The sequence below is a fragment of the Mixophyes fleayi genome, chromosome 1 (genome assembly GCF_038048845.1).
Source record: "Mixophyes fleayi isolate aMixFle1 chromosome 1, aMixFle1.hap1, whole genome shotgun sequence".
Classification (NCBI taxonomy): Eukaryota; Metazoa; Chordata; class Amphibia; order Anura; family Limnodynastidae; genus Mixophyes; species Mixophyes fleayi.
Genome location: NC_134402.1, coordinates 139,048,621 through 139,074,975, shown reverse-complemented (window position 1 = coordinate 139,074,975; position 26,355 = coordinate 139,048,621). Strand labels below are relative to the sequence as shown.

Genomic DNA, 26,355 nt, shown 5'->3' with positions numbered 1-26,355 from the left:
TCTAAAATGCTGGTGTATGTGAACCATTATTATGTGTTGTCAGGATCCGCCATCCAATTTGTGCTTTGGTTACCCAGTCATCAATGATTGAAGATGTCACTGTTGCTACACATGCTCATATTCCAGGTTTCCCTTGTGACTACAAGCAGCAAAACGGCAAGGTTAAAGCACACCAGTTTCCTATGCATGATGAAGGCAGCCAATATGCATGAGATTACAGCCTAAAATGTATTATGAACCAGTGACGAAGGAGCATTCTTATGAAGAATGCCAACAAATGGGCTGTCTCCACTGTGCGTAGGCAACGGGTGCATATTAAAACAAAACTAGATTTAAACAGTAGTTTCTTTTTCCTTTCACCAATGCAGTTTCCTCATGGTTACTGTGGACAGTGAGTACTACATGCTGAGAATAGCCCGAAAAAGGGAGGCTGACCGCTACTGGGTAAAACCAGAACACATGTAACATAAGTGCAATACAGTATCTGGGAGTAGACTAAAGATGACACCGCTGTGTTCATAATAATACAACCTCCCATTTTCATTTCTGGAGGTTCTCACAAAGCTTTCTGTCAGGTAGACTGTCTAAAGTGTACACTGCAGGCATAGTATGTGACCCATAGTTTAGGATTACAAACCTGATAATGGCTATAGATATTATTCTACCATTTTAGAACATTCTAGAACAGCTGCTTGGGAAATATCCATGGCACACCAGGTACATATCATGAACACAGGTAACACAAAGGGTGGTTTTATGTTTTGTTTATCCAAATACTATCCTACAAACCAGTACAAATAAAACATTTCCCTTCCACTGAACGTTTAGCACCAGGTGCTGAAAACACAAAATACAGGTAGAAGGACATTAAGCTTGTGGGTATTAGGAAAATAGAGACTGTTGCAAGAAATGGGGACTTGCCCGAGAAGAGAACACAGAAATATTTTGGTTATGGAACAAACATTTAAATAGAAAACAATGACCTCTGAGATCTGAGTTATTAATTTCCAATAGCCTTAGGCCAGTTACCCACTTGCCTTAAAACATACTTTTAATAACATTTTTACACTAGTAAAAGCGTGTAATTGGGTATGGTTCCAAAGATCCGCTTTCGGCTGGGAGTGACGGTGCAGCATATTTTGGATTCTGTCTGCTCTGTTTACTCGCGTTGGTTATCCTCCATTGACACCCCCTACATCACAAGTGTAAGGTCGAGTTACACACTGCATGTCAATTGTGGCGTCACTGCCTTTTCTTAATACCAGTGGGTAATTATCTGAACAAAGCTATAATCAAGTTGTACAGGAAACCATAAACTCAAAGCAGCCCACAGAGTACTCCACTGAACCATTTCAGTATCATCAATCACAAACCCTGCAATAAGGAGTCAAACGCATTTGTTCTTTACACTGTCACTTCTTCAGCTTCTTTTGTGCAGCTTTCTTTTTCACCATTTGGAGACGCTTCATAGCGTTTAACTGAGATTCTTGAGATGTAGGACCTTTGGCTCCAGACTGTTGTGTACTGGAATCAACAGGTGTCTTACTACCAGAACTCCCGCTACTTCCTGCAGAGTTGCCTCCTCCATTACTATTGCTCAATTGGCTGCCAATACTGCCCCCAGATGACCCTATGCTTGGGCTAGGAAGACCCGTTTTGCTGACATTATCACTGCTCATAGAACGGCTGAGACTAGTCTTTCCTAATATGAGAGGTGGCAGGGGCTTTAGTGAAATGGAGCTTGTGCCACTACTCCCAGATCCTAATTTAGATGTAGATCCAGTTTTAAGGGGTACTATGCCACTTAAACCCAGAGGTTTCTGACTTGCAGCAGATAGTGTTGGAGGCTTTCCGCTGCCAGTTTGCACTGCACTACCCAGCTTGGAGGTTACAGGCGCAGCACTGGCAGTTTTTGCTCCAAATGCTGCCCAACCTGTAAGACCACTCAGAGCAGAGGATGAAGCTCCAGAAGTGGAGGAATTGCCTGAAGCTGCAGCGGATACCTAAAACATAAACACAAAAACAAATAGAGGAATTAGAGGGACAAGATAATAACATGTAAAATATAATATAAGCAATACTTAAATAAACAACATGATACATAAACAAATACAGTTCACAGAAGCTGTGTTCAGACCTCTCTTTTCAACCACAACAGCAGCTGCAAGTGGACAAGGAGAAGCATGAAAACATAGCACTCATGTAACAGCATGGTATCTGAATATACAAAGCTTGCTATTAGACCTATGCCCAGTCCCTTTTCGAGCATTATATGAGAAACAAGATAAAAGATAACAAAATATATCAAACAGAGATTATATATATACATATATATATATATATATATATATATATATATATATATATATATATATATATATATATATATATATATATATATATATATATATATAAAATCTCTGTTTGATATATATTAGTTAGATAAACCTGAAGTATGGCCTATTACATCCAGGATGAAAATCAGACAACAATGTTCATCTCAGTCTGATTGGCATTACATACACTGCATAAGATCCAACTGCATGGAAATACGCAATTTTGAATTATGAGAAGAATCCTATGACGTTTAAAAATAGTGTATTTTAAAACACAGAATTGCAGTGTGCACATAAAAAGCTCAGTTTGGTGAAAACTAAGCGATATGATTGCTGTCCTAGGACTCAAATCCCTATACTATTTATAAAGTGTCAACAATGTATATGGTACTTTACATTGAAGGGTTATGATACAAATACAATCTCACAGTCCTGTCGACTCCACCCGCACCTTGTCCTGTCTCTGGTAACCACAACACCCCCCTCCCCTGTGCTTCTCCCCACTTGATAGATAAGATAGTGGAATAACAAATGTAGTTTTTTGTGGGTATACATGTTTATAGATACAGACAATGTGCTAGTATCTGGCTCTGGGCAGTGGCATCTGGTAACAATAGGCACTGTGTTAGTTCCTGGCTCTGGGCAGTGGCAGTTGGTATGAACAAGCACTGCATTAGTTCCTGGCTCTGGGCAGTGGCAGCTGGTAACAACAGACACTGCGTTAGTTCCTGGTTCTGGGCAGTGGCAGTTGGTAACAACAGGCACTGCGTTAGTTCCTGGCTCTGGGCAGTGGCAGCTGGTAACAACAGACACTGCGTTAGTTCCTGGCTCTGGGCAGTGGCAGCTGGTAAGAACAGGCACTGCGTTAGTTCCTGGCTCTGGGCAGTGGCAGCTGGTAAGAACAGGCACTGCGTTAGTTCCTGGCTCTGGGCAGTGGCAGCTGGTAACAACAGGCACTGCGTTAGTTCCTGGCTCTGGGCAGTGGCAAATGGTAAGAACAGGCACTGTATTAGTTCAGGGCTCTGGGCAGTTGGTGATTACTGATACTCTGCAGTCTGTTAAGAATTACATGCTCACCAAGCACTGAACTCTTAAATAAAATGGACTACTGGGGAATAGACTTCTTAATCGCATGAGGATGAAAACAAAAGTAGCTATTTTATCAGTTGATTTTGTATAGACAGCGTAGAAAGACCCAAATTGTATATATATTAAAGTGTCTAAAAAGCTGAGACTATCAGGACTGACTAAGACGAGAACCTAATATATGTACAAGTATTGTTAATTCTTTCATGAAACTGCTAAAGGGAGTCAAACATGTCATCGGTGCATCTTCACCACACCAAATAATATGTGGAGAATAACACATCAAGATAGAAAGAAAGGTGATCAAACGTGTCACAGTTACTCAGTGGTTTACCATGCGACCCAGCTGCAGGACATGGTACTTTGAGCTTTAGTTTTCAATACTACATCGTATTGGAGAGCTACATCTGATTTTTTAATGACGTTTAATTTCAGGACTGGATTTCCATTGCATAAATAAATCCGAGTCCTGTAAACCAAATCAGCGTCCCGTCTGTAGAACTTTTGACACTGCTTATTTCCATACAGTCATATGTTATTATGCTATTGCCTTTATGCAATTGCATGTAATGCCCGACTGACTGATATTGTCCATGTTATTGACAATTTTGTTATAGGGACTTGGATGTATTGGGCCATATTTCAGGTCCATCTAAGATATATATATATATATATAATTTAGCATACTACATAAACATCAAACAATGATTTTGATAATACATCCCTGTCTCAGTGGAGCGGAATAACATTGACAAAGAAAATATAAGAATGGATTACTGAGCACACATTATCAACCTTTCTCCATTGTTATCTTGTCTAAACAAAATATCACCTGCCAGATGGTACAGTGATGCAGTCACAACTTCTGTCTGTGTGTATGAAAGGAGAGGTTTATATGCTTGTGCACAGTCCATACCTCCAGGCACATGATGGAAACATGTACAAGGCATGAAAGAGTATCCTGCACTGAATGCCATTCTGACAGATAGTCAGAACATATCCAAAATAATGGAGATTTGTTTAAGTTGTGGACCTTGTTGCATGCACGACTAGTCTGTGTTTGTGCACTTTTAAGAGCATTATACAACTGACCCAACAATTTTGATTTCAATCAAACTCTGGCACATATTTCCCTAGTAAGCAGTTAAAAGGACCAAGCAAAGGGTCACAAAAATACAGATTTCCAGCGAGTTGCCCGCAAGTTGAGCAGAAGTGATTGGATGAGGTCTTCCTTGCCCTATGCCAGAGGTTCCCAAACTGTGTGTCTAGGCGATCTAACAAGGGTGCCTCGGCCAGGGCCAGTGGTAAGCAAGACAGGGGACTATTTGGTAATTATTTTGGCTTAGGGGTGTCTTGAAAAAAATTGGAGGCCCTAAGGGTGCCTTGAACAAAAAAAGTTTGGAATCCACTGCCCTATCCTATGTTTCCTCTCTATTTTTATAGGTTTTATTCTACGATTTCCTTGACTCCTACTTACATGATGCAATAAAATGGATTTCTTGTTGTACTAAATTCTACTCTCTATTTCTTCCTTTGAATAAAACCATAGGTAGAAATAAAAAAATATATACAATTTAGTGAAATGTCTTGTGTAACTAATCATTGTACATTTTTTATATAATTATCCCCAAATGTATGCAGCAATTACCAAGAAGAAATTTCAAAATAATTGAATTAGAGTATGTAGTGTTCACTGCTGCAATGCAGAATTGGGGCTTCCAAATTCCAGAAATGGTGGGACAGCATAGATGTTCTGAATTATTGCAAGATCAGGCTGTAAGGCACCATTTTAGTCATTTATTGATTTTTCATTTAACACCATTAGTGTGAACATTGAAAACTAAACTTCCAGAGCAATGGATCTCTAGTATGCTAACTGGCGGGAAGACTTAATCCCAGGAGGTTATGTAAAATTCAGCAACCGCTTCCATAAAGGGAGATATGTTGGCTACACCTATACCGTGTGTGCTTCACAATCTAATAACCTCAGATTTAACAAAAATCCAGGGAGGTTGATGAATTGCAATAGCCCGTAGAGGATTTAAGATTTGTGATAGGTCTGTCATTAATAGGATTCAGTAACTCTAATAGACATCCATCTAGTTGTGGTTTTGTGTCTTTCATTATTCACGTATATCATCAATAATAACCCAATAACTTTTCTGGATCAGATATGGTAGTGTGTGGTTTACAATAAAGCATTACCTTAACTTCGGTCCTCTTGAAAGCTAAGAATGTGTTTGCAGAATCGGTTTTGGGTTTCAGCTCGGGTTTGATGATGGACGGATCCTTTACGACTGGCATTGCTATAGAAGCAGTCGAGGGGGCTGGTTTCTGTGAGGGCTTCTGATTTTTTTGTGCCTATAGATATGTATTAACAAAAAAACTAATTAAAACATCAAATAATTATAACTATGATTAATTGTAATAAAAAAAAAAAACCAAAAAAACACAACTTAATTGTAGCAAAAGAAAAAAAAATGTTCTGAAGGGAGTCAAACATGTCATCAGTGACATTCCAGCTGTGTATTTCCCTGTCCATGAATCTAATCCAGACAACAAAATGACTTATTTGGCAACAATGTATCAAGGAATTAGATGCAGAAGCAAATTTGTTTACGCTTTTGACTTCCAAAATAAGAAAAAGAGATCTCATACAACAGGATATACCATTAGTCCTTTAGATATGATTTTTCTAAATCTACATATATAGTGTATAAAAGTCTATGGTTAAGTAACATGAATGTATTCATATAAAATTGCTCAGTTTGACCATGATTTTTTAGATTTTGAATGCCACGTGAAGGACACAGGTAAACATTGTTTAAGTAATTGATGGCCTCAAGTACCCCTCTACACTGAGTGCACCAAAACATATATCTCTTCCCCTTTCCTCTCTCTTTCTGTACTCTCGTGTAACCATCTTTTTCTGTAATCTCCACATGGATGTCCCAAGGCTCCCTAAAACTCAACATGTCCAAAACAGAACTTGTCTCTTGTCCCTCCTCCCAGAGTCACTACCTCCCCTCAAATCTCAGTCACTGTCAATAACACCACAATCTCCTCAGGTTTTCAAGCCCGCTACTTTGGTGTCACACTTTCCTCTGCCCTCTGCTTTATTCCTCACTGCCTGACACTCTCACAGTCCTGTCGACTCCACCCGCACCTTGTCCTGTCTCTGGTAACCACAACACCCCCCCCCCATCCCCCTCCCCTCCCCTTCTCCCCAGTTATTTCCCAACCTTGCCTAATCAGGCTTTCCCACAGCCTTCAAATCTTTAGACGCTTTCTGAAAACCCGTCTCTTTTTAGAGCTCAGCTTATCCCTGATGATACTACTCACATTAATGCACCCTTACAACAGACCCAGCTGTGCTCTCTTCATCTTAGAATATAAGATATAAAATATAACATATATTATATATCTTACATAAAATATAAGAGAGCTGAACAGAGGTCTGAGTGAAAGTGGGAACCTAGAGAAGGAGAGACACAAGGGGAGAGTGGAAAAGGCTTCTCATTGAGAGCTTACCAGACACCTGAACAGAGAGGAGCCGTCTTGGACACCGTTACTGGAGAACAGTTGGGATAAGTAACCCATGTTACCTTATTATTGATTTGCTTGGACTGAGTATTGTGTTACTAGTCAGGTAGGGAACTGGTGGGGAGACCTGAAGAATATTCCATATTACCCTTTTGCGGGTCTTTGACATAATAACAATGGTGAAGTGTAGGGACAGAATATTAGGGGACAAAGACTGACTTTAAAACGGAAAAAAACTGCACCAAACTCTTTGGCATTATCTGCTGTGCATGGGAAAGCCTACAGCTGTGTGTTGAGGAGTCAGCTTTTATTAAAGGGACTGTATGCTTATACCTGAAGAAGAGAGGGAGCAGCAGGGTGTAAATTGTATTCTACATTTGTGTTAAATTAGATGAAAAACGGACAAGGGAACGTGTTGTATCAAATCACCTGGGAAAAAGAAGAAGTGATCTGTATTTGAGCTGCCAATTAACAAAGACTGCATGATTGTATATATTGTCGAATATTCAATTGCATTTGTGTGATATGCATTAGCAAAGATAAAGTAACTGTGATAGAGTTATGGTATGTTACTAGTGATAGTTATGTTTAAAGAGATATTATAAGACAGTCAAGTAGAAGGGCTAGAGGTACCTCTTAGTGGTATACAAATAGTGAGGCTTGTGTAAATTGTGTACTGGATATTAGTTAGAATTGTTCTCAAGTTACCCTTAACCAATATTTGAGCCAGAGAGATATATTTTAGATATAAAGAAAATTTACAAAAACCTTTAGGAGCCCACACCTCAGTAATAAAAGGTGCCAATATGGCTTCTAAAGACCAGCCTGGTGTATTAATTTTTCCTTTGTGTGTGTCTGTGGCCCAATGTAGGGGGCCGGAGGGTTCCGTGGTCTCTCTCTGGTGTTGCTAATTCCAGGACACTACCCCATGAAGAGCCTACAGTACTTAAGCTGGGTACACACTACAGAACATTTCTCTCGATGCATAACAATTTTACCAATGACTGAAAGTCCTGATCAGCATGGCGATTCATGCATACACAAGATTTTACATGATTTACATTCAGATATGTGCTCATCTGTCGAAAAGATTGTGACTCTGTAAACTCTATGGAGATCTGCCTACACTTCTGGTCGTGAGTGCATACACACAAAAAAAAAATCAAATGAAATGATACACTTCCTTCCCACAGACTTCAAATCTTTAGTCGTTTAAAAAAAAAAAAAAAAAAAAGATGGGGTTTTAGAGCTTACCTTATCCCTGATGATACTATTCACACTAATAATCCCTCACAGCTGTCCCAATCTACACTCCAAACCCTTTGTTTTCATGTCTGCATATATTTTGGCTGCCTTGTATGTCCCCATTTTATGCATGTCCTGTTTTCCCTACTGTACTGCGGAGCACTGTGGCGTCTTACAAATCTACGATAATAAAAATATAACCTCTCTAATGATCAGGGCCCTCCATACACTTTGCTTATATGCATTTAGTTTGTCTACATTGTACGTCCCTGTTATATGTTTATGTCCTGTGTCCTCTACGGTCAGGTGCTGCAGAGCACTGTGGTGCCTTACTATAGTCAACAATTATTATTGTAGATATGTTAGACCCATGCTTGTCTCACATGAGTTCATGTTGCTTTGCGCTCCATTATAACAAACAATCATCTGCTAATTAAATAATTTTTTTAATATATAATCGTTTTAAAAATAACACACTGCAATCATTGTTTACCAGAAAACAGCTGTTATTTAGGTGCCAAGTCTGCAATACATGTCTGGAAACCAACTTTTCAGTAACTTAATCCCTTTAAGATCTGAGGTGGTTTACCAGAAATGCAATTACGTTTTAATTTCTTACCCAAGCAAGATTGTTATATTCTTTATAGAAATAGAGATAGGACATTTTTATTTCCCACCTATTAACTAGGGAAATCAGACAAAAATACATCTCCATCTTCCCAGGGTTACTGTTAAATATTCAGATATCCCAGGATATCATCCTTCCAAGTATAGAGATGATACTTTTAATAAGGGTCTTAGGGTTTTACAGGGATAGTAATTGGAATATGTTGTTTTTGTTACTTTTAGTTTCTTTTTTTTAACCAGGAGGCATCTTTAGGAGTCAGATTTCAATAGGTTTCCCAATATTTCTATTACCAATAGAGCCAATGTTATCTGTAACTAGAATAACAGTTACTATAAGATCCCTGTCATTACTGTTCTAATAATAATGCAGTGTGTGGGATTGCTGCACTTAAGCAGGAAATCCCTAGTCACATCACATGGCTACATCCTTGGAATTTCCTGTTACAATGCAATAGTGCTCTGGCGACACCGCACTGTAAAACAGCATTCAGTTTTGTTGGACTCCTGGCCCTGTCACTCCCCCAACAGCCTTAATTGACAGCCTTTGTTGAGAGATAAAGAGAGCAGGGAGGTTCATACAGATGCAAACCCCTCAGTCTCCCTAGTAACATTTATAAACTTAGTCTGCTGCAGGCCAGGTTTGTAATCATCATTTTGTCCAAGAGGATATATATCTTTAGAATTTGAGATGCCAAAGTATCAGATACCTCCATGAAGTGAACCATACCATTCTCTTCATCTGTCTAGTGCAGCGTGCACAGTACCAGACCAGACGTGGATCATTCACATCCTTATCTGTGACTTGAGGCTTGTGGCAATCCTGATGGTAGAGATTGTGACATTCCTGACATTCCACCAGCTGGTTACCGGAGAATACCGTCATCTGTCTGGAATCAAGGAAAATAAATACTATGCCAACCTATATAAGATATGAATGGGTGACAGTCATAGTATCATATATCAGAAACAACCATTCTAGTGCTAATGCAATATAATAACAATGATTAAGTTTTATTGTTAAATGAAATGACAACTTGCCGACACACCACACAGGCCAGTCCCATCTCCATAGCAAAGTCATCAGCACTGGTCTCATCAAAGTTGGAGAGATCTGGAATGGGTATGTCCTTACTGATCTGCACAGTGACTGGTGAGGAGCGAGCCTCTGGCTTCTCCAGGCGAGGTTTCTTTGGCAATTCCACAGGGTCACTGATATCCACCTTCATCTGTCACCAGAATGCATAGAGCAAGATTAGGATCAGAAAGAAATATAGTGCTCTTACCTTTGCAATAATGGAAAAGAATATTAAAGGGACCAATTTAAAACCCAAACTGTTAGGAACCACTGAATTTAAGAACAACTGGGATTAGTCCCATGTGCGTTCGTTCAGGCTCGGCTTGATTGGGATCTGCCTCACTTTTCCTTGTTGGAACTGCTCCACTGATATCAGAATATATTTCTAAGGATCAAATTATTATCAGATTTATGCTTGCAGTGCGATAGCTATTGTATTATAGTCTGTTTTAGCAGCGCTTATATTAAGTGGTATATGTGAATGTTGCAACCTTTTACTACATGTTTATGTTGTAGAATATTTTAAATAAACTCACTGCTGTTATTAGTTTAAACCATGTCCTCTCGTTTATTGTTTATGACAGAGTTTGGCGCCTCTCATTCTTTTCTATATTGCAATTATATATATCATAACTGGTTTTATAATACGCTATTTGACACTTGGGATTCTCAGTGCCTCCTTGATTACTCGTTCTAATTTTGGAGTTCTCATTTAACATGCAACTATGGTTATGTATAGCAATGACAACTACTTTATGTTTCAACTTTTAGAACTGTTTCGCCCATTATAAAGAACAAAAGTTACGTCCAAATATTTTTCCCACTTTAGGCTGCAGCATAGACAGAGGTGATCTTATTGGTGTGAATCAACCAATGATAAAACAGCCAACCACTGTTTTCCTATAACAACTGAGAAAAGAATACATAGTTTCTACAAGATAAACTTCCCCTCTGTCGATAGGTCTGTCTGGTTTACCCTGGTGATCTTTCAAAAACAAAATCCTATTGTGTAAAGGTGCTATAAGGGCTCATGAAGGCCCCTTTACTATTCTCACCTTATCAGATGACCTCTTCTCTGCTTCCTTCTTCACCTTCTCTGTGGGTAGTGGTTTGCTCAGGATGCTGCTTGCAGGAGCACTGATGCTGACCTTGACATCCGGTTTAGGTTTAGGCAGCGTAACTTTAAGCTGGTCCATGTCCTTAAACAGGGAACAATATAAGCTTAATTTTGTTCATGGCTCTTTTATGTCTTTTTACACTTTCGACCACCTACATTAAGCCACATTTCTAGGCAGAAGTATTCCATCAATGTGTACAGAATTTTAACTAGCTGACCAATTCTTACCAACAAATACCAAAAGCATTTATTCTCTTGTGATTAAACATATGACAAGCGCTGCACACAACACATTTACTGTGCTTCCATAGAAAACAAATGTTTAGGTAATTGTCATATTACATTTCCTCATTTCCTGTAGCAAGAAGAGCATGCAAGTGAATTAAATGAAAATTAATATAACGAAAGTTATCCCTAATCTAAAAGGAAAATAACACATCGGAGAGCAAGTGAATGTGCATGCGTGAACTATATTTTATATCTAAATTAACCTACTTGATGTACGTTACCCACCTTAATAGAAAATAGTATACCCCAATTTACAGTTGGTGTACAGAAAAGGTCGGACACTCAAAAGAGCATTTGTCTTCATTAATGGCCATTTAAAAATTGCCATCTCCAGAACGCCAGTTTATAAATGACCCATATGAAAGAAACCCAATGCTTGTGTGGAAATTACAGTGGATCCCTGTGATTCTCCATTTGCAAATGGATTGTGTACTACCAATAAAATAATCATACTATGTATAATTATTTGTACAAGTTCCCAATTTTCTATTGCTTATATGAATACCAGTCAAATAAATAATCAGTAATTAAAGGGGAGGACATAATTCTGGTTCAGAAGGACATAGTTCAGAAGCCAGAGCTTGTGTGATAGTCTTTCCATTTTCTATCCAAATGGCATGGTGTGTGCAGACAGGAAATTCATACATGGGACAGGGCCAGTCATGCCACAGCAAACTAACTGACCTTCAACTAACTTCGTTTTTTTGTTCTATATCACTTTATATTTTGATAGGTGAGGGAACACATGATTTTACTTTCCACTTTGACAAACTTAAAGAAAAAGCTGTGGGTAAGACTTTTATCATCATTAGCTGGATTGTGCCACTAATTCCGCAACGCTGTACAGAGAACTCACATCAGTCCCTGTCCCATTGGAGCTTACAGTCTAAATTCCCTAACATACACACACACACACACACACACACACACACACAGAGAGAGAGAGAGAGAGAGACTAGGGTCAATTTGTTAGCAGCCAATTAACCTACTAGTATGTTTTTGGAGTGAGGGAGGAAACCAGAGCACCCAGAGGAAACCCACACAAACACAGGGAGAACATACAAACTCCACACACATAAGGCCATGAGTATACATATATTTAAGAAATGTATAACACATACTTAATCTACCATTTTTAAAGATCTTGAATGTAAACCAATTAATTGTTAGCTAAAATACGAAAACAAATATCGTCACTGTCAAAAATAACAAAGAACATTACTGGTGATATCAATCTTCCTTGAATGGAAAATATATTTTTTTGATTATTGATTACAGGTCAGACCTTCTGTGGAGGCCGATATCCAGCATCAAGGCCCTTGCACAGTGACTCATCCAGTAAAGCCTTCAGCTTGTCAGCAGAATCTTTGCTCTTAGAGTGGAGGTAACCCAGAGCCTTTAGGAAAACTGGATCCAACTCAGTGTTTATCACAGCTGCCATGTTTAATCACCTGAAAGGAGAAGAATCTCAATCAAAAACTGCTAACCAGTGTACTTTCACCCCTGGGGACCATAACAGCATTAAATGCAATTGCCCAGATTCACAGGGAAGAGAGTATTCATTAGTGTTCACATAAAATTATTTATACGGCTATAAATATATAGCCTTATTATATTTTAGCAGAATACATACTACTTGTTAATTATATGGGCACCGCTTGGCTCTGCCCACTCTGCATAAGTGGGGAGATCAAGATAACCAAAATGATTTAGGGCAGAGTAACAGACAGTACTACATGAGAGGAACTCCAATAACTAGTAATTGCCAAACCCCCACTGCCATAACCAGCTTTCAGATGGGAAATATCAACTCTGTGGAGTAAACATTTAAAGTGGTTACTGTATAATTAATACCAAACATACTAGAAGAAATATTAAATATTTAGCTATATTCACAATAGTCATTTGTTTTCTAACAACAAGAAACCAAAAAGTTAAAATATATGAACACTGTATATTACACACTTATCAAGCATCTGTATATGCAAGTTTATGAGTGGGGGAATGATGTAGTCTGTTTTGGAAGAGATGCTGCCAGGAGCACTGAGAAAATAGAGTTGGAGACTTAGAAGAATCAGTTCAGATTAAGCTTTAAAGATGTCACTAATTTCAAGAGAATAAAAGCAGTGATCACACATAGATGCTTTTTTCTTCTTCTTTAAATTGCAAGTTTAGTGCCTTTTAGACTTGCATCTCATTTTTCTTAGTTGTCCTACAAATAATTACCTCCTTTTCAAAATCTCTGTGGAGGGGAGTCCAGTATGGCTGCCAGCCACACACAGGCTCAAAGCTCTCAGGGTCATGTGAAAGCAGAGGTGGGAAGAAGATGATCTTACAGTACATCAGAGCTTAGAGGCAACCCAAAGCCTCTCTGCTCACTACATCATGTGACTGTGGTTGCCATGGTAGTCCACAACACTATGCAGAATTATAAATAATTAATAGCAGCCTTAAGTAAACCAAGGAAAATTGTTTATTTTGGTAATAAAAAACTAAAAATACAACTAATTTTCTCATTGGATTGCGGCTTTAAATAAAAAAAACAAACCACTTCTATGTGGGAGTGCTGCTTTAAGAGGAATATCTCCTCAATGAAAAAAACAAAACCCAAAACTTATATAAACATAAGATAAAAAATATTCAGGCATTCATTTGCTAATTGTTTAAAAAAAAAAAAAGGTGCCTTCTAATACATAGAAAAACTAAAAGCTGAAAACATAAGTTAATACAAGTGGCAAACATATACACAGTCTAAAGGATAAACTTCCATGACAGGATCTAATTTTTTTTTTTACGTACCCAGCTCTAACAGTACGAGTAATGCTAGTCACTCAGCGTTGTTCCCACGCTTTATTTGCCATCCGGCACTCACCACTGTGACGAACTGACCGACAGGCAGTGACCCCGGCTCTATGACGTCAGTGCTGCGCGACTTCCGGGTTCGTCATAGTGCCGGGTGCCGGGGTCACTGCTGCCTGTCGGTCGGTTCGTTACGGTAACTGGTGAGTGCCGGGTGGCAGGGTATTTTGCAGGTGGGTGTCAATATTGGAAACCGAAGGGGGTGTCACTATGGGTGTGGTAGGGGGGGTGTCAATATGGGATCACAGGGGAGGGACATTTTTGCGTCACAGGGGTGTCAGGGGAGGAGGGGAGGGCACAAGTATAAAAGGAAGCGCGGGTTTACCATAATCTCCCTTCGCTTGTTAGTGAACTGTAAAGGCTGTAGCTTACTTTAGGCAGTATAGTTAGCATTTGTGTAGTATCTGGGCACATATAAAAACTACTCTTGTTTATTCAGAATTTGTGCAGTATCCGGGCACTTACAAAATTATTCTTGTCCAAACAGCATTTGTGCAGTCCCTGTTTGCTGTTAAAAACTATATCTGTCTGCAGCTAGCTGTTACCCATAATAAATAAGAAATTAAAATCAGAAAATGACAATCTTAAGTTTGTTTAAGAAAAAGGAAAGTACAAATGCAACAGTTTTCCAAGAAGGATATTGCAGATGAGACTGGTTCATATTCTGAATCACAGTCTATTTCATATGAAAAATGTTTCTCTAAACATTGCGTATCGGGAGTAAATAGTGACTGGTTTAAAACATTTTAGTGGTTGGTAAAACATAATAGAATGATTTGTTCTATGTGTAGAAAATATGGAATGAGACCGGGGACAAACAAGGAAGTGACTTCTGTGCAAAAGACTTTGAAAAAGTTTAAATTTACCGGCAACACACTGATACGTGTTCAAATATACTTCAAAAACATGTTTTTGAAGAAAGTGGTTTAGGGTAAATTAAAGGGATCAATTTAAATTTTGAGCAACTTGCAGAGAGATGCTTTTGTGGGAACTGTATTGGTTGGCAAAAAACAAACTACTACATTATATGGAAATTTATTTGAGCACTGCAAGGCTATAGGTTGTACATATTGAAAGCATTTTGGTATTGGAAAGAATGCACATTACACTTCGAAAAGAATAATGCAAGAATTTATCGACATCTTAGCTTCACAAATAAGACGTGAATTGCTTAAACATTTGCATTTGGCAGATTACGGCAGTGTTCTGTCTGATGAAAATAAAGACATCTCAGTTTTGAAGCAGCTTATTAAATATGTTTGTCAACTTAATTAAGAGATTCAAAGCAAATAATGCATACTGTTTTATATCAACATGTAGTATCATTGATGGCAAAGCTGAAATTATAACTAACAGCAAAACTATTACAATATGAAAGAGGCAGAGTAATAGTCAACTGTAATTGTATAAACCACTGCTTGGTTCTTGCTAGTGCCCAAGCAGCTGTTGAGGTGCCTTATTTAGTAAAATTTGACAATATGGTAAGACAACTGTTCCTTTTTTCAAATTTCCCAGTTAGAATGACTGCTTTAACTGCAATCCAGAATATACTGAACTGTCCTCAGATTAAATTTAAAATTGCTAGTGACATTACTAGGTGGCTGTTGTTTTGCAGTACAGTCTTTAAGAGAATGCTAGGTGAGTGTCATTGCTGCATTGAAAAGAGAGGCCACTGAACAAAGTTACATCACAGCTGTAAGTTTAAGCAAATATATGAGAACATACAATTTCACAGCTTTAGTTATGCTTTCAGATGTGCTGCTTCATTTGTCTAAAGTTTGGCAAGGGCAAGATGTCAATTTAACAGGAATAAGCCCCCCCCCCCTTTTTAAAATCTACAAAACTATGCCTTATGGAATTGAAACCTCATTTTAAAATCTAAAAAACAGTTCTGATGCTAATGCTACCTCTTTTAAGACAAATATCCATGGTAGATACATAGACACTGTTATTCACCATATTGAAGCAAGATTTCCAGTTATGCCAATCATATCCTGGATTTCAAGAGTTTCCAGTACAGACAGCCATGATCAAAATGAGGTTTGTGAGATTCTTTTTAACCATTATTCTAAAAAAGTCCTGCAATACTATACAGGAATGGGCAGTTGCATCAAAATTGTTTGAGCTACAGTTCTAAACAAATCTAGATTCAAAGTAAATAATGCATACATTTTCAACAACAATTGAGTCAATAGAATGTTTTCCAAAATAAACCAAATATCTGCTATTGAACTGACCAAATCTGTAAGTACAGCTAATGTGAAACAGGATTTTCTATTCTAAAACAAATTAAAACCTGTTTAAGAAATCGCATAAAGCAGAGCACACTAAATAATCTGATGCCGATTTCACTAGAGGTACCAGATCCTACAGAGTTTGATTATGTCAAAGCTGCAGATGACTGTGCCTCTAAGAAGAAGAGAAGAATTAATATATAAAATGTTAATCTCAAGGCTAAATCAATATAAGGTCAGGATTTCAACGTTTAATTAATACAAAGGTCTCCACCCGAGTACTTCTTGATGCCACCCGGCTGGCAACATTTTCTGGGGAGAACATTGCTAGTATATCTCTATCTATTAGGTCAACAGCCAAAAATCGGGTAGTCTTCTGCCAAAACTCACTAGAGGACTACCCCATCTCCTCCAAAAGGGCATGGTCTCTCAACACAATGGAGAAAGCACACCCAAAGATTCGCATAGAAAGACAAACTTCTCTAATCAGCTCATAGCCAGGTAATCATGGAGGGGTCAGGATCATTACACATAACCAAAAAGAAATACTCAGGCATTCATTAGCCAAATTCTAAAAATCACCACTTCTAAAACAAAAAAAGGCTGCATCCACTGTGTGCATTCGACATATTGCTTTACATTGGATGTACACCTAAAGCTGATCTCACAGATGACACAATAAACAACTGTTTATTGTATTGCAAGTGTGTGTATGCTCCCACTTTCATGTTGTATCACACAAAAGCACATTGCATCATTCAATTTGGTTTTCTTAACTTCCTAAAAATTATGATCAACAATGTAGGGATTTCTAGCAATTGTGGAAGTTGGTACGCACTCACGACCAGCAGCGTAAGCAGATGTCTGTATAGTGTGTACAGTCACAATCTATTCAGTAGTTGGTTATAAGAGATGAAGATCACAGATCTGAAGGTAAATTGTGTAGATGTGTCAATCGGCATGCTCATTGGGATTTTCAATTGTTAGAGACATTGACTCTGAAGTACGATTGAATAGGTTTGTACCTAGTTTAAGGCTTGGACAAAATTCATTTGCCTGATCACCATGCTGTCTAAAATATACAATGTGGTGAACAGAGGATAGCATTGCCAGGCTGTTTGCATTACAGTCCCATGTTGATCTCTGGCCTGTACTAAGAACGAGTAGCTTAGAGAGCCAGGGAGCTCAACTGACGCCAATTTGCAGTCGACGATCCAGTTATCTGAAGTCGGCCCAGGCCATAAAGGAGCTCAGCAATTGTATCTGGCAGTGTCAGCAACCACTGAGCAAGTTCTGCTTCAGTGCAAAGCCCTGTCTTCTCTAGTCAAAAGTGGGGAAATTTGTAAAAAAAAATGGCTGTCGCAGTTTGTGGCTTCTGACACTTCAAGCTGAGCACAAGGGAAATAAGTAGACATCTGCAGGTCTGTGATGAGCACTGCAGGCACATGCTGGACACTAGAGGTGGGCACATGCTAGACAATGGTGGGTCATTTCTTTCGTGTGCTAAAGGTTCAAACTGGGCAGTACGGGATAAATGTGTTAGGCATTGCTGATACATGTTGGGAAAATGGTTTGGGCGCTGCTGGTTCATGCTGAGTATTATTGGTATTAGTTGTTGGCTAAACCCACCCCTAACAATTTTGTACATCACGATCTGTACACCACAAGTTATTTCTTTCAAATTAGTGGTCTAATGTTTGGAGAAATTTGTCAAGGTCTGACCTATGCGGTGTCAAAAACTACTCATGGTGGCACAATGATTAGCATTGCTGCTTAACGGGGCTGGGGCCATAGTTTCGATTTCATCCAGGGCCTTATCTGTGTGGAGTTTGTATACTCTCCCCCCAGCTTTCTCAGGGTGCTCCAGTTTCCTCCCACACAGCCAAAAAAACCATACTGGTAGGTTAATTGGCTTCAGTCCAAAAAAATTAACTCTAGTGTGTGTGTGTGTGTGTGTGTGTGGGGGGGGGGGGGGTTGGGTAGGGAATTTAGACTGTAAGCTCCAGTAGCACAGGGACTAATGTGAACAATTACATAGAGTATAAGATGACTTCACCCTAGATGGCTGCCTCCCCCTCTGCAACAGTGTAAAGTACTTTGAGTTCTGCTGGGAGAAAGGTGCTAAACAAAGTATTATTATTATTGTCATTTTTAGTCATAAGTGCTTTAAAGAGTGGGGAGTGTTCCATGCCATAGAGAGCAGCATCTGGTTGTGTGCTATTCACCGTCATGACAGTAACCAGACATCAATTGCATCCACAATGTCCATTGTGTTAAAATAATTTAGGATTTATAGAAGACCATTTTTTGAATATTTCAAGTTGTCATTTGAATTCACGACACAGTGCCCTTTAATGTAACTGAATTACAGCCTTTACTATCTCGGTGCTGCCGTGATTATGTTGCTTAAAAATTATGTTTTTTGTAGTTACCGTAAAATTTCTTTCTCTTAACACAGTTGTGGACACTGCTCACCTTGGGGTATAGAAGGGGCTGTGGGAGTAACATCATTAAAGACTTGTCTAGCTAGCTCCCCTCTTCTCTATACCCCCTCCAGCCAAAAGCGCTCTGTTTATTTAACTAACAAGGTCGCAACAGAAGGCAAAACACAACCAACAGAACATTCAACAGAACTGTCAGCGCAACAAAATCGTGTATGTGTAGTGTCCCCAACAATGTTAAGAGAAAGATTTTACAGTAAGTACAAAAATCTTATTTTCTCTGGGACAAAGCTCACCTTTCGGATGTTCCAAAGCTTTGAGTGGGAATGCTCGGACTGAGTGGCACGTAAAACTGCGGCCAAAGCTGGCGTCTTTGGAAGCAAAGACGTGAAAACGGTATAATCTGGCGATCATGTGGATGGAAGACCAGGTAATTGCCCTACACAACTGCTCAACCGACGCCCCATGCTGGGCCATCGAGGAAGCGCTAACTGACCTGCTGGAAAGAGCAGTAAGACCTTCAGTAACTGATAATCCCTCAGAGATATAGTCCTGACGTATAGTAGCAGTAATCCATCTTGCTGTCGCTTGTTTTGTGGCTGGCCAGGCATGCTTACGATAGTCGTACAACACCAGAAAATCATCTGTCTTCCTGACAGAAGCCATATAGTCCACATAAATTCTTAAAGCTCTATCCACATCTAACAACAGCACTGAATCCAGACTGTTGGAATGGGAATCCCGATGTAATGCAGGAATAACAATCTTGATTGGTGTGGAACTTACAGACCACCTTTGGCTGAGATGATTCTCCCTTAGAGGAAGACACCAAGGCGGATCCACAGACATGGCAAGAATATCTGTGTACCAAGCTCTACTCTGCCAGTCGGGCACCAGAAGAATCAAAGGCCCTTTCTCACCTTACTTTTTTTCAAAACCCGGTAGCATCAGAATTGGAGGGATTATGTACATCAACCTTAAGTTCCAGTGAACAGTCATGGAATCCACAAGAAACACCTGATGATTCCGGGTCCTGGCACAGAACTTGTCCACCTTGTCGTACAGCCGAGAAGCCATCATGACAACTTCTGGCTGACTCCGACGGGGAACTATCTGAGCAAACACTTCCGGGTGGAGGCACCACTCTCCTGGATGGAGGGCATGCTGATTTAGTTAGTCGGCCTCTCAGTTGTCCACCCCAGGAATGAAGACCGCTGAAATGGACGAAACCTGATGTTCTGCCCACTTCATGTTCTTGGAAACTTCTTTCATGGCAAAATAACTTCTTGATCCTCATTGATGGTTGATGTATTCTACCACCTGTCATGAGCCGTGGCGGTCGCGGGCACAGCCGCGACTCAGTTCCTGTGTGTTCGGACGTCCCGGCCGTCGCCATGGCGACCGGGACGTCACTTCCGGAAATCCGGCCCGACCGTTGCAGGGCAATGGCCGGACGCCGGGAGGTTTGCCTAGGCGCTCTGGGCGCACTAGATAGTAGGGCACATGCGCAGCCTGGCGCAATCAGGCAGGGGCTGTGACTAGTATCAGAGCTAAGCTCTGATTGGCTGATACTGGTATTTAAGGCAGTGAGGTCTGCAGCCTCACTGCCGGTTATAGCGTTCTGTCCTCAGTTCTGCTGCCTGCTTGTTCTCTCTGTTTAGTTATTATTACCTTTGATTGACTACCCGTGTTTGACCTTTGCTTGTTCCTGGACCATTGAACCTTCGCTTCTGACCCTGACCTTTTGCCTGGATTCCGGATTTTGCTCCTTTTGCCTGTGTGTCTGACCTTTCGCTTGTCCCCGGATTTTGTACCCTTTGCTAGTGACCTTTGACCTTGGATCTCCTCCTCACTACAGCCTGCCAATCACTCCACTCCTGGGTTCTCCTTTAAGTCAGTATACGTTACTCGACTTTCGGTCGGCCCGCAGCCAAGTCTGTCCCCACCACTAGGGGCTCCAGCGAACACCGGGCCTTCAGAGTAGTCCCCGAGTTTCACTGTACTGGCTTGGGAGTTCCTAACACCGCCATGGCATTGTCTGACTGAATCTGGATCAGCCAATGTCGTAGATAAGACTGTGCCTGTAGCAGGGTGTTGAAAACCGCCCTAAGCTTCTGAACATTTATGGGCACCCTTGCTTTCTCCTGTGTCCAGGTTCCTTGTAATCTGAGATGGAGAGTGACCACACCACATCGCAAAAGACTGGTGTCTGTGGTCACTACAGTCCAGTTCCAGGTAGAAAAAGTACATTCCTGATTGAGGTTGTCCTTCCTCAGCCACCAGAGAAGGGACAGGCGTGTTGCAAGCGAAAACCTGTAGACCTGAATATCCAAACGAGCACCCCATTAGTTTACACTGAAGAGCTGAAATGTGCTTGAGAGACAATAAGGTCCTCACCTGGTGTCGGAGTATCCGAACCTTTCCTGGGTGCAGAAACACCCTTTGACAACTGGTGTAGAACAACAACCCCAGGAAAACCATGTGTTGGGTAGGCACCAAACTTGACTTCTTGAAGTTGATTACCCTGCCGTGAGCTTATAAGGTGTCTGTAGTCAGGCGCAGATGAGATTGGACAAGAGATACTGATTCCGCTTTTATCAGAGATCATCAAGGTAAGAGGAAAGAAAAGGATGATCTTATGGGGCACTCTTGAAATGAGTTTAGAGAAATATAAATGTGTATTGACTTCGTAGTTAAAATCTTTAGATAAATCTTTATTAGTACATTGATAAAATTATCCTAGTAGCGAAATATTAAAACTTGTAATGACATATCATGTGAATTGTAACATAAACTGTTAAGAAGACAAGTAACCCTTGTCCCGCCGCAACCCTGCTCTGATTGACTGGTTTATTGATTATCAGCAAATGTATTCAATTGTATCACCAGCCCTTGTTGTAACTTGATTTCACCCTTGCTCTCAGCCAAAAGAATATCTCCTTGTAGATAGCAGATTCAGTGTTACCTTTCAATAATTACAATGTATCTATAGTGACTTTGCTACAGTATAGGGCATTCCCTCATACAGCCACAGGGAAAATGTTAGCCCTCACTGGGTCCTCTAAGCTGTAAACTCCGTTACAGACATATGTATATATTGATATTAATTAACCAATCTTGTCTGTTTATGGCTGACCTCTGTGGCTGTGAGGTGCAAGACTATCTGCACTTAGTGCCTCACTGTCTTCTCCTTGTAACACTCTACTACCTATCTATGGCGGAATAAACCGCTCTAGGTTATAATTGACTGGCTACAGTTAAGGGCATACTGACTGCACTCCGTGCCCCATTATCTCCTCCTAGTCACTCTCTGCTATCGCTCGCTGCTCTGAATTAGTTAGTCCCTTACAATTATAAAATAGCCCGACAATTAGAACTTAGAGCGGTTCATCCCGCTATAGATAGATAGCAGAGAGTGACTAGGAGGAGATAATGGGGCACGGAGTGCAGTCAGTATGCCCTTAACTGTAGCCAGACAATTATAACCTAGAGCGGTTTATTCCGCCTTAGATAAGTAGTAGAGTGTTACAAGGAGAAGACAGTGGGGCAAAAAGTGCAGATAGTCTTGCACCTCACAGCCACAGAGGTCAGCCATAAACAGACAAGATTGGTTAATTAATATCAATATATACATATGTCTGTAACGGAGTTTACAGCTTAGAGGACCCAGTGAGGGCTAACATTTTCCCTGTGGCTGTATGAGGGAATGCCCTATACTGTAGCAAAGTCACTATAGATACATTGTAATTATTGAAAGGTAACACTGAATCTGCTATCTACAAGGAGATATTCTTTTGGCTGAGAGCAAGGGTGAAATCAAGTTACAACAAGGGCTGGTGATACAATTGAATACATTTGCTGATAATCAATAAACCAGTCAATCAGAGCAGGGTTGCGGCAGGACAAGGGTTACTTGTCTTCTTAACAGTTTATGTTACAATTCACATGATATGTCATTACAAGTTTTAATATTTCGCTACTAGGATAATTTTATCAATGTACTAGTAAAGATTTATCTAAAGATTTTAACTACGAAGTCAATACACATTTATATTTCTCTAAACTCATTTCAAGAGTGCCCCATAAGATCATCCTTTTCTTTCCTCTCAATCTGTATAAATGATGTATTTGTTGATCGGGTGCACCCTTCCTCTATTAGTATCTCTTATATAATTAAGAATGAGAGAAATACGTATTTTGAGGAGGTAACAAATGGGATGCTTGGTGCAGTCTTCTTTTTCCTTTTGATACAACATCAAGGTAAGGTAAGATTGTCACTCCCTGTAGACGTAATTGAGCCGCCATGACCGCCATCACCTTTGTGAACACCTGTGGTACAGTGGCCAGGCCGAAGGGAAGAGCTCTGAATTGAAAATGGTCTTGTCCCATTGCAAACCGCAGAAGGTTCTGGTAGAAATTCCCAGATTGGTATGTGAAGATTGGACATAAAATATGCCTAAGGAAGCCAGGAACTTGCCTCTTTCCATGGAGTTGATCTCGGAACAAATGGATTCCATCTGAAAACTGGGCACCTTTAGGTGGGGTTTGAGAGTCTTCTGGTTTAGAATAGGCCAGAAGGACGAGTCAGGTTTCTTCACCAAGAAGAGATGAGAGTACTAAACCAGTCCCCTCTGTCCCTGTAGAACCAGAACTATCACTCCTGAAGAGATTGTACTGCTCCCTGAAGGGGCTCTTTCCTGACCACCTCCCTGTTCCCCCAATCCACACGGGGCAGCGGCCTGGCTTCTCGAGGAAGCACCTCTGGAGGACAGACAAAGCAAAAGGAGCAAAAATTCTTCCCCTTAACTTTTGGCACAGACACTGGAAGAAAGGAACTCTTACCCCGTCTGGCCTGGGAAATAAACTTATCCAATGCTGAACCGGTATATAACAGAGTCTGTAGAGCTCTTTTGGAATCAGCATCCGCTTTCCAAGACAATGTGCATCTAGCCGCCACTGCTAAGGAGGAAGTCCGGGACAAACCTTGCCCTGTATCCAGAAATGCACCCACCAAGAACTCTGCAGCATCTTTTATATGTTCTGCAATAGAAGCCAAATCAATTATAGCCATTCCAGACTGAATGACATCATTAAGGGCTGTAGCCCATTTTTCAACGGCCATAATGACCCATACTGCTGCAATAATGGGGCTCAGGGGTACCCCAGATGCTATGTAAATGGATTTTAGAATCCCTTCGCATTTTTTGTCATTGCTTTCTCCCATGCTAGCCACACTTGGCAAGGGGATGATAGTAGATTTAGCCAAATGGGCAATGGGAGCATCTATACTCGGGTGAGTCTCCCATGACCCCACCTCAGGAAAAGGGTAATGAAGCCAAACTTCTGGGTATCTGAATCTTATTGTCTGGTTAAAATCTGGCTTCTCCCCAGATTGCTAAGAATTGGGGAAGGGAACATAGACACCTGTGAGGCCGCTTGTTCAACTTCAGAGATATTGAGAACTTGTCTCACTGCCAAGATCAGGTACTCAATTCCCTTTCTGCTAGAGGAGTCATACTCTCAAGTTGACCGTTCCTCATAATCTGAATCATTCTGAACTTCTCCATCCCCCTGCATGGATGGATCTGTATCAGAATCTACCAAGTCCTGAGAACGGGGGAGACCTATGCGTTTTTGCTGTCTACCCCCAGAAAAGGATTGGAACATTTTTTCAAGGGAAGGTGACACCCTTGTCAATCCCTGGACTTACCTTTCTAAATTAATAATCCAGGCAGGCTCCCAGGAGACCCCTGAGGCGTCTTGCAGCAACTGAGATGTCTGTCTGAAGGAAGGGAATCTGAAGACATCATACCCAGAGAAGAGGAAGTAAAGGTATCAGCACCTACTGTCCCCAAACGTGGGTTGTCTCTCTTTAGTTCTGCAATGGACCGTGCCAGCTTCTTGTCCCAGACCATGTCAGCTGCGTCCCAAGACGAGCGCCAACCCAGGTCCTCGGACTCATAGACAGTGCACAGGCCCTCCAGGTCCGACCGTCCACCAGGCAATTTTGTTTCACACCTGGAACACGTGGAATACATTACAGAGACAACCTTGGACTGGGAACTGGTCCCTCTTTCTGACATAATACTAAACATTAAGAAAATTAGACACACTGTAGAATAGTCTATAACAAACTATGGTCTGACAGTATACACACCCCTGTTAATGTATGTAATCAGGTGAAAACTGTCCCACTATACAATATGTAAATGGTAGTGTATAAGGTACACTGTGGAAACTAAAAGTACTCTGCAATGTGACAAAAAGGAGTACAGTAGTGAAGGACAACACAATCACACTCACTAAGATATGTAGAATATGTGAAATTCACTCATTATTTACAGGTTCTCTCTCCCCAGGGATAGCTGTAAGTCTCTGTGCACCGCAGGCAGGGAGGGAGATGGTGCCGGAGCCTCTGAAAGCACAGGAAAAACAGGGGAAGTAAATTAAACCCTGAATCCCCACCTCCAATATGGCCTACCACTGTAATGATGCCAAATATATATAAAATATATAAAACACATACAGAACACTGGTGGGGACTGCGATCCAGTGACTGCCCCCCACCAGCCATATCCCCCACTATCTGTTTTTTCCATTTAAATTCTTCTCCAGATACTGTAAAATAGGCCGTGCAAGGACCACAGGCAGTCCCGCCTCCACTGGGAACAAGGGCGACCGGAGCATGCTGCCGCGTTTCCCGGAGTGGCCCGCTACACCTCCCTAGAAGTGGCTGGGTCCTGAGCACTCTTAGGAACGGGGGTAATTCAGTTGAATTTGTGAGAGTAGCGCTGCCCGCACACTATTACTATTAGTACGGTAATTTCAACGCTGATTTTTGGTAGCAGCTCTGAGAGCCACGAACAGAAATCCACATTAAAATGTACCATACTACCGGTAATAGTGCACAGGGCGCATTACTCTCACGAGTAACGTGATCAATTGAATTCTCCCTTATAGTGCCAGGTGATTCTTTTTCCGGGAGCCCTACATTTTTCAGAGGGGGAGGGTTTGGCGGAGCGGCACTATACCCCAAGGTAAGCAGTGTCCCTCAACTGATGTGCCAGAGAAAAGGGTAATACAATTTTGTAAATACTGAATGCAAAAGACATCAGATTTAGTCAGCTACATACAGCTAGAACGGCTGTCACTAAAGAGATTAATTCTGTCATAATTAAAACTAGGATAAGCCTAAAATAATGTTGCATTTCTGGTGTGCCCTACTTCATTATATCTACAGTATGTTGAATAGGTTGCATTCACTATAGATTTTAGAATACTTTTTTCAGTTGTTAGCTCCACTCCAAGACTATGCCCACCCAAAATATTTATTTAATTAATGCAAACCCATCCCGTACCTAGCAGAAATGCAGATGCCCCATGTTGTGGACTCCGGCAGACTGATAGAAACTCATTGCTGGTGCTGTTATGTCTCCATGACTAACAATCAGGTGAAGTTCAAATTAATTGATAATAATGCTAGTTGCACATAAGGTGAAAATTC

General features: G+C 40.6%; 2 protein-coding genes across 4 annotated transcripts in view; one reads left to right on the top strand and one right to left on the bottom strand.

Annotated features, from left to right (window-relative positions):
- Positions 1 to 749: 749 nt before the first annotated feature.
- Positions 750 to 14,384, bottom strand: INTS12 (integrator complex subunit 12). Its single transcript, XM_075200860.1, has 7 exons — positions 14,117 to 14,384; positions 12,603 to 12,768; positions 10,968 to 11,111; positions 9,872 to 10,063; positions 9,565 to 9,720; positions 5,628 to 5,783; positions 750 to 2,003 (listed from the first exon to the last, which is right to left on the bottom strand). Exons 2-7 carry the CDS (start codon positions 12,756 to 12,758, stop codon positions 1,413 to 1,415), a joined length of 1,395 nt encoding a protein of 464 aa, XP_075056961.1. The 5' UTR covers positions 12,759 to 12,768; positions 14,117 to 14,384; the 3' UTR covers positions 750 to 1,412.
- GSTCD (glutathione S-transferase C-terminal domain containing) overlaps positions 14,168 to 26,355 on the top strand; it is a 164,130-nt gene continuing 151,942 nt past the window's right edge. The window contains exon 1 of one of the 3 annotated variants that reach the window (XM_075200850.1): positions 14,168 to 14,349. The gene's annotated coding sequence lies outside the window, so the exon portion shown is untranslated. The remainder of the gene's footprint in view (positions 14,350 to 26,355) is intronic. The other 2 variants (XM_075200844.1, XM_075200839.1) reach the window with 2 other exon arrangements.